At 43.1% G+C, this 8,331-nt stretch overlaps 1 protein-coding gene across 2 annotated transcripts in view; it reads left to right on the top strand.

Annotated features, from left to right (window-relative positions):
* The first annotated feature begins 972 nt into the window (after positions 1–972).
* Positions 973–8,331, top strand: part of ZDHHC8 (zinc finger DHHC-type containing 8) — a 211,095-nt gene continuing 203,736 nt past the window's right edge. For both annotated transcript variants that reach the window (XR_002095604.1, XM_019507000.1), the window contains exon 1: positions 973–1,134. Coding sequence is in view for 1 of the 2 variants with exons in the window: in XM_019507000.1 (XP_019362545.1) it covers positions 1,031–1,134 (104 nt within the window). In the remaining variant the exon portion in view is untranslated. The remainder of the gene's footprint in view (positions 1,135–8,331) is intronic.

The following is an 8,331-nucleotide window of genomic DNA, read 5'->3' on the forward strand; positions in this document are numbered from 1 at the left end:
ACTAGTGCCCCTATAACACAAACTGATTATTGGGATTGGGGCAAGAATTCAACTGTTGGGTTTTGCTGTTTTTTGTTGTTTGGGGGTTTTTTTTGGGGGGGGGGTAATTTCTAAAATTCAAAATGACTCTAGAGCAGGGGTAGGCAGCTGCTTACTGAGTTTTGGCAAGCCAGCAAGGGCTGCATGACAGGCAGCTGGGGCAGATAAAAAATTTAGAAAACGTAATATTTAGGTGCCCTGTGGGCCAAATCAAATGGCCTGGTGGGCTGCGTGTTTCCCACCCCCCTCCATCCCCTTCCCCGTACTATGCTGGTGCCCAGTGCGGACACCTGGGCTGCCCCTCCTAAATACGCACAGCTTTCTCTGGTGGGTAAGGTGCTTTGGGGGGGGGGGGGAGAAGCCAATGGACAAACTGTTTCTGTTGGCACCTTAAATCCCATATTTCTGTCACTTGACTGGACGGGAGGAAAGAGCCCTGCTTAAAACGCAGTAACAGAAGTCTGGGAGCCCTTCTGCACCACCGCTCCTTCTCTCTGGGCTTCGTTCAAGCCCACCCATTGCCCAGATCGACCCAGCAGCCGCTGTTTAAATACCTAACCCTACCAATTGGGGCTGAAGAGCGGGTTAAACCCGGGGTGGGATTCAGGCAGCGGAGCGGCGAGGAAGCGCTGGCTTGTGCAGCGGATCCTGCAGGGAGTGCAGGCGCCCCCCCGGGCAGCGCTCGGCAGGAGGATGCCCGGGGCTGGAGGGGGCTTCCCACCCCCCTGCCCTTGCACTGGGGACTGAGCTGTCATGGGGGGGCGGGGGGGAAGCTCCGGCGCTACCTTAAGGGGCTCGTTGACATCAGCCGAGTGGGCCGGGCCGTGTGGGTGGGATTTCCTGTGCGGGAGGTCAGCTGTTCTCCATCCCTCTCCCGCTCCCCTGCGCCTTGTCCCCGCTCCCCGCCGCGCCTCTGCAGTGGCGGCGCCGCGCGTCCCCTCCCCGCCGCGCCTCACGCATCGCACCTACCCAGGGATGTGTAAGCCACAGGATGCCCAGCAGCACTGGAAAGAGGTTTAAACCTACCAAATACATCCCCGTCTCCACCGCAGCTGCCTTGTTAGTGGGCTCGACTACTTTATTTTTTGTTTTCACGTAAGTACCGCGGGGGGTGCGGGGCCTGGGGGAGGCCGGGCGGCTCCTCCAGGCCCCGGCGCTGCTGGTCCGGCTCCTTCCCTGCCTCCCCCCCCGGCTTGGCTTTGCACAAACGCTTCCCATGGTGGGAGCCACCATTTCATGGCCAAGCAACCCCCTCCGCCGGAGTGTGTGCATCAGGCAGGCACCCCCGCCCTGCCGCATCCCTGCCTGGGTTTTACCGCCCCAAGTCTCGGCTTGCTTGGGGGAGGGTTGGGGCTTTTTTTGTGCCTTGACTCTGCCTTGTGCTTGGGATGAAGGGGAAGGCAGCCCTCCCGGCCCTGTGCAGGGTGGTGATTTGTGCCTCTCTTCATAGAGCTGCTCTTCTGAGCTGCAGGAGCGAAGATGAAGTTTGCCTGGTGGGGGGGAAACTGCTCCCCCTCCCCCCCTTCCCTGTTCAGCGCAAATTACGCTCTGAGGATACCGGCGTGCAGCTCCCCGGCGCCTCTGTTCGCATGGGAGAGGGGTCTGCTTCCAGCTTTGTTTCCTCTCTCAAGTTGTTACCTAGACGCCGGGGAAGCAGGTTGCAGGGACACGGCTCTGCGTGTTGCAGGAGAGGGGTGACCCGTGCTGGGGTTGAGTTGCTGCGTTCAAAAGCCTCCATGAGATTTTTGTCTTTTAAAATATTCTCTGAATACTCTGTTACCTGGGTCATAATATTCACAGCGCCTTGTATTTTGAAACTGTCTACTGGTTGGTTTTTCTTTTTGCCGTGGCTGAATCTTTAAAGTGAGCCCAGGAAAGTTAAATATACTGCTGCTGACAGCAGTGGGAGTCTGTACTTGTGTCGTGCTTGGATTGGCAGGGGTGTGAGGCTTAGTATCAGGCCGTGTAGCCTTTTGGAGTAATCTTCATGGAGGATTGTGGAACAAGGTTTAGATGTTCACGTATTATCTAGCTTTCAGCCTTTAAAAAAAAAAAATTTTGGAAGAACTTCTGCTGTTGGTAAATAGATCTGGCTTGAATTTGCTCTCATAAATGGTTTTCATTAAAACTTGCCAGGCTTTCTACTTTACTTCCTCTATGTATGTGTATACTATACAGTATAAATGTAAAGTGTGTGTGTGTGTGTGTGTGTGTGTGTGTGTGTGTATTTACACTATAAAATGTATGTATAAATATATATACCTCCTATATATATGTTTACATTGCATACAGTCTCTAATACTGGCACTATTTAGAGAAGTGTCATTCTTCACTTGGGCATCTGCTCATAGGTGGTTTGCACAGACTGACATGAGACAAAAAGTTGGCTCGTGTTATACTTGATTCAGATATTTGAGATTAAACTTTGTGACTTGTCTGAAGAAGTCTCTTGTAGTTCTCTGAACTTCCTTAACTCCAGTCTCTGACATCAGTTTGCTGGGTTTGAGGGTCTAGGATGGGAAAGCTTGTTGTCAGTCCTGTGAAAATTAGACAACATTTAAAAAAAACAAAAAACAACCCCCCCCCCAACTTTTAAATAATGCTCTCATCTCCTGTTTCCGTGTCATAAGAAACAAGTATACAGGAATATGAATATTACTTTTAGCATGCTGGGTGTTTGGTTGTAGCCGTGTTGATCTAAGGACATAGGCAGGCAAGGTTCTTTGGGTAAAGGTGATATCTTTTACTAAACCAACTGAGTAGTTGGAAAAAAGTTGTTCTTAGCAAGCTTTCGGGTGCAGTCGTCCTTTGTAAGGCATAGGGAGTCTCTCTCTACTGGTCTGAGAGTTTGCTTTCATTAGACTTTAGATGCAATGCTACAGACTTGGAGTGATGGACGAAGACTTTTTGGTCAAACGTTTATTTAACATTTGTTTTGCTTCATTGTCCATGCTAAGAGGAAGTATCTTATTTTTCTTTATCTTTTACTATGGGAGAATAAAGTCTTTTTATTTTTTCCTTTAAAAAAAGTGAAAAGAAATGCTTTACTTTGGGTTTTACACACTTAAAATTAACTCTGGTTACTTGAGCCATGTTAGTAGCAACCTCTTTTTAATTGTAACAGCCTAGCTGTCAGTTTGGAAAATACTTCAAGTGCATCTTTCATATTCTTTTCCATCCAGTCCAAGATAATGAAAGTAGCAAGGAGGTTGACTGGACAGGACATCAGGTTTCTCATTGCTGAACAACAGTTACTCGGGGACAGACAGATTTGTGTTAATCGCTGATTTTTGTCTTCAGCTCACTTTTAATGTTTACCTTGGAATACAAGCAAGTGGCTTGGGTAAGTGAGGATAGTTTTAATGAATGACTTTTTGCTGGTTTCCGTTTTTTTTTTTTTAATTTTTTTCAAGCAGTGTAGTGTTTTATGTGTTAGTTTTTGTAACTGCGACAAGGCTGAGGTGGTTGTTTTTATGGAGTAGTTCTTCCCTAGGTGTACACTGGCATCGCTCCATTGACTTCAGTGGAACTTTGAGTAACATCAGCTAAGAAACCGGCTCTAAATCACTTTGCTCAAATGTTCATTTCTTTTCCTTATTTGTAACTTTCAGATCTTCAGGTAGGTATTCACACTATGTAAGCTTCAGTTAGTGAAGATGCCAGATATTAAATATTGTTGTGTACTATCCTAGTCAGAGGAAACTAATATTCAGGGTCTTGAGTCATTTAGCATTAAGAACTGAACAGTGAACATTGGTCAAATGCAGAAAATTAGAATATTCTATGCCATCTACTATACATCAGTCATTTTATTAAATATAAAATGGTTTGGAGGGCCCAGCTTTCCTCTAGGCCCTCCAAACACTTGTGAATACCTTCTGTGAAAAACGCAGTACATGAAAATAAGGATTTCTCATGGCTGTAAGTGCTCACAGGTTCAGGGCATGTCATGTGTGAATATGTTCCCCTAGATGAACTATAGATTTTTTTTTTTTTTTTTTACGTGAACACTGGTGTAATTCTTTGTAATAATTTGCTTTTATTTTTAACCCCTCCTCCCCTCCCCTCCCCACCCCACCCCACAATTTTCCTAAATGACAGATTGTTTAGATTTCAAATGGTCTTTAATTGCTACCAATGTGGATGTTGGCAATAGCTTTATTTCATGGTACTGTTCATCAGTAGTACTTTTATGCTTTAGTTCAGGCAGATTCCATAATGGATTTTTTTTTTTCCAGCTAATCATTTGTGAACTAATGGGGGTTTTTAACCCCTTTTAGCTCTGCTGGAGAGTTAAATTATTTAGTAATCAAGATTGTTACCTGGAAATGCTGCTGAATATCGCACTGTTTTCCCTTAATTCTTTAATATGTAGTTTTACTAAAATAAACAGAAGCCTGCCAAAAGGGATCTAATGTTTTATAAGTAACTTCATACTCTATCCATCATTTAAAAAAACAAAACAAAATGAAAACGCCTCTCTAACTCTCTCTAGAGAATATAGCTTAATTATTTTTCATGAATGTTGGGGTGTTATGCATCTGACCACAAGCTGATCAAGGATGTAAATCTAAGAGTATTCATCAAAAGAACCAGATTTGTTCCAGTAACTCTATTGCACAACTGTGTTAAACTATATTCTACACAAAAATGCGTTCAGTGAATTATGATGATGTAGTCAATAGAATGGTTTTGTTATCTGGTTTTTATTGTAAATTATGCCGTTTACAACAGTTTCTAGCTTTGGGCAATTTGAACTTAATGACTTCTGTCTGGTAGCTACACCTTCCACGACTGCAAGTAACACAACGTGCTGAAAGTGTGAGGTGCATCTTCTTCCGGGGTCCCTTCCAGCCCGAATGTCTATGAAATACAGAGAATACGAGGACCTTGGAGTTCTTGCACTGAATAGTATTCATCACATTTCTGATTCTAAAAAACTGGTACCGCCAATATTCTGTTCCTGGTAATACGCTGAGAGCCAGCACTTCTAAGGCATGTCCAGGAAGACCTTGAAGAAGTGGTGGCTATTAAGTCATGGGACACAGCAGTATTTTATACAATAAAACTTGAGCATACTACTACTTAAATTAAGTAAATAAAGTGCGCCGCTTGTTCTCTTCAGGGAAAGAATTCATTTAATAAACAGTGAAGTTAAGTTTCCTGTTCAAAGGAGGTAACTGGGATGCAGTTGTAAGTGTATTCCATGGACATTTTGGAGTTGCAATTAAAATATAGGTGGTGATTCTGGGGAACTCTTAACATCATCAACCTACAGAAAGTAGGCTTGAGGACTACATAGGTGTGCCAAGGAATAGGAGGTCATGGGAGGAATGAAAAGAAGACAGAAAAAGTGACTGAGAGTTGGTGGGGAGGGGATTTTGGAAAGCAGAGTTTGCTGAAGGATTTGTTTATCTCAGCAGGCAGGAAACTTTGACGTAAGCAACTGTCATTTTAATCTGTTCTTGCATTAGTTCTTTATCTAAAGAGGTAGATTCAAAAGTGTACCAGTAGTTTGGTACTATTTTGCTAACAGGAGGATACAGTATCTCCTTTAGTTATTTAAGCAATTATACAGTTCAGCATATGCAAGCCAGCCCTTCAGCACACAGGGTCCTTGTTACTTTACAATAAAAAGTTGAATAATCCATTTAATTACTGAATCGATTTTTTTTTTTTCCTCATGATCTGTGTCCAGCTGTATTTGGATGGAAATTAGGACTCAATTAAATGCACAAAAATGGTATTGTAACTTTCTTCAGTTTAAATAAGTACCTTTTTATTTTTCCTTGCATATTCAGCACCTCTAATTGGAAAGACGTCTGGCATTTCAAGCGGATATGTTAAAATTTTTCATGTGTAGTTGATTGTTTCTGGTCATAATGAACTTGATTTCAGAGCTAATGGATCTCGTCCTTTCACACCTCATTTTTATTTGTAGTTTGGAAAAGGAAATGCAGTCTCTTCCCTCCTCCCCCGAATTTTTTTTCCAATTTAGTTTATTCAACTATCCTAGCTCAAAGTTGAGAAACTGAAATGAAATAAACTTCACCAGCAGAAGAGATTTCAATTATTATGCAAAGCTGGTTTAGCATTTCAACAAACTCCGATCCTACCACTTCAGTAATTTGGCTTCCTTTAAAACTTCAGGAGGAAACATGCTGTTCGAATATTCTTATCTACCTAAAATGATTAATGGATTACAATTTTAGATTAGGTATATGACAAACTGGTTTATTTTTTTTTTATTAACTTTACCTTGGAATGGTACAGCTGTGTAGTGGCCTTGGGGATAGAGGGGCTTGATTAATAAGATCAAGAACGTTAGTCTCTAAGGAAGCTTACTTCTATCCACTGGTCTGTTAGAGTTGAACACATCACAATAATGTAGCAGCAAACTTTGTCAAACATTTAAGTGCGTGTAATATTCTATAAACATTCAGTTCCCATCTTGGCAAAATTTGTTGGGGAGGGACCTACATGCTTCTGAACCAATCTTCCAAAAAGTTTTGCTTGACAAAAACAAACTAGTTTACTCCCTCTGGCTATTTATCTTGAGAGAACGCTGGGTTGTATGAATTCTGGCTCCACATATGACTCTCTCTCTCATGGCTTGGCCTTGACTCATAGCTTGCTAGAGAGCCAAAGGGGTTAATGGATATTCCCTCTTGGCTCTGGTGAAAATGGCTTGTGTGGGGTTTTTTGGTGCTGAAAAGTCCCAGGTTAGTGTGGTAGGGGTGGAAGCTTCTCATAAAAGTGCTGGCTGCTTTTATCCACTTTGTCCAAAAAGCCAAAAAGGTGCGATCGGTTTTATTTTGTAAATATCATGAGATATAAAGGTTGCATTTTTACAAATTTAAAAATAAAATTGGACCTCTCCAGCGGTTCCCTATTATTTCTCCCTTCTCACTGGCATGTTTGATGTTGGTGGATCATGAACCAATTCCCTTCCTTTTTTTAGATAACTTAATTTCTTTCCAAGAAAAGGCAGGCTCCTAACATTTGGAATAGTAACTACTGCTGAGCTGTCTTGCCTTTCCGCTTTGAGAGCTTCTTGGGATTGAAATTCTCTCAAATGTTTGTGCCTTGTCATATGTATGGATAGCACTCCATGAACAACAGTTAAATATATACTATTGCCAGAGTTTCTTTGTGTATGTGTGACAAGGTTCTTTGGATAAATCTGATCTCTTTTATTAGACCAACTCAGATAGTTGGAAAAATTCTTCTTTGCAAGCTTTTGGGTACAAGTACCCTTTGTCAGGCTGAGGAAGCATCTGCAGTTGGTCTGTCCTCTTCCAGGATGGAATGAATAGTAAAGAGGGCAGAGGCTGGTCTGCATGCAAGAAAGCCACTCGGTGAAGATGTAAATTGAGGAGTCAGTGGGTGAGAGACGGGTTGGGGGAGCTGGGGAAAGGGAATGAATGCAGCTGGTAAGTAGTGGAGAGGTACCTGGGAGTCAGATAGTAGGCAGGTTATAATGTGTCATAAGTCCAACGTCTGTGTTTAGTCCATGATTTCTTGTACCCAGTAGGTTGAGGAAGTGAAGTTCATAGGCTCTTTTGTCAATTCCCTTTTGAGGATTAGAACTGAGAGATTGGAGGGAGAGAGTGGTTTTATTGTAAGAAATGTGCCCCCACAGGTAGTAGGGTATTCTTGTCTTTGATAGATTTCTGGTGCGCAGTTGTCGTTTGGTCTCTCCTACATATTTTCCATCAGGGCATTTGGTGCACTGGATGAGAGAGATTACATTTCTGGAGGTGCCACTATAAGAGCCAGGAATGCTGATGGCTCTGTTGTGGGGTTTATAGTAGTTGTGGGGGTGGTGGGGATGTGTTGGCAGGTTTTACATTTCTTGTCATGGCATGGGCTGGATCCATTCAGTGCATTTTGGGCCATAGAAAGTTTGCTTCTGGTGATGAAGTTAGCGAGGTTCGGTGCTTGTTTGAGGGCTAGGATGGGTGGTTCTGGGAAGATCCCTTTAAGAATTGCATTATCTTCTAGTATGAGCTGCAATTGTTCCAGGGAGGAGTAATATGCCATAACCAGTGGTGTGCAATTTCATGGGGGTTTTCCTTCTTTCCTTGCTCTCCTGCTTGCAAGTAGTAAAATCGACCTGGTTGGCCTAGCGGAGACATGGTGGGATGAAACATTTGACTGGGCATTAGACATAGAGAGCTATAGGTTGTTTAGAAGAGATAGGAAGGGGAAAAAAGGTGGGGGGGGTAGCGCTCTATGTTAGGGAACAGTATACCAGTTCTGCCTTCCAAATGGGACCAGAGGAAGGCTTAA

The sequence above is a fragment of the Gavialis gangeticus genome, unplaced genomic scaffold (genome assembly GCF_001723915.1).
Source record: "Gavialis gangeticus isolate Ggan-Ray unplaced genomic scaffold, GavGan_comp1, whole genome shotgun sequence".
NCBI classification, from domain to species: domain Eukaryota; kingdom Metazoa; phylum Chordata; order Crocodylia; family Gavialidae; genus Gavialis; species Gavialis gangeticus.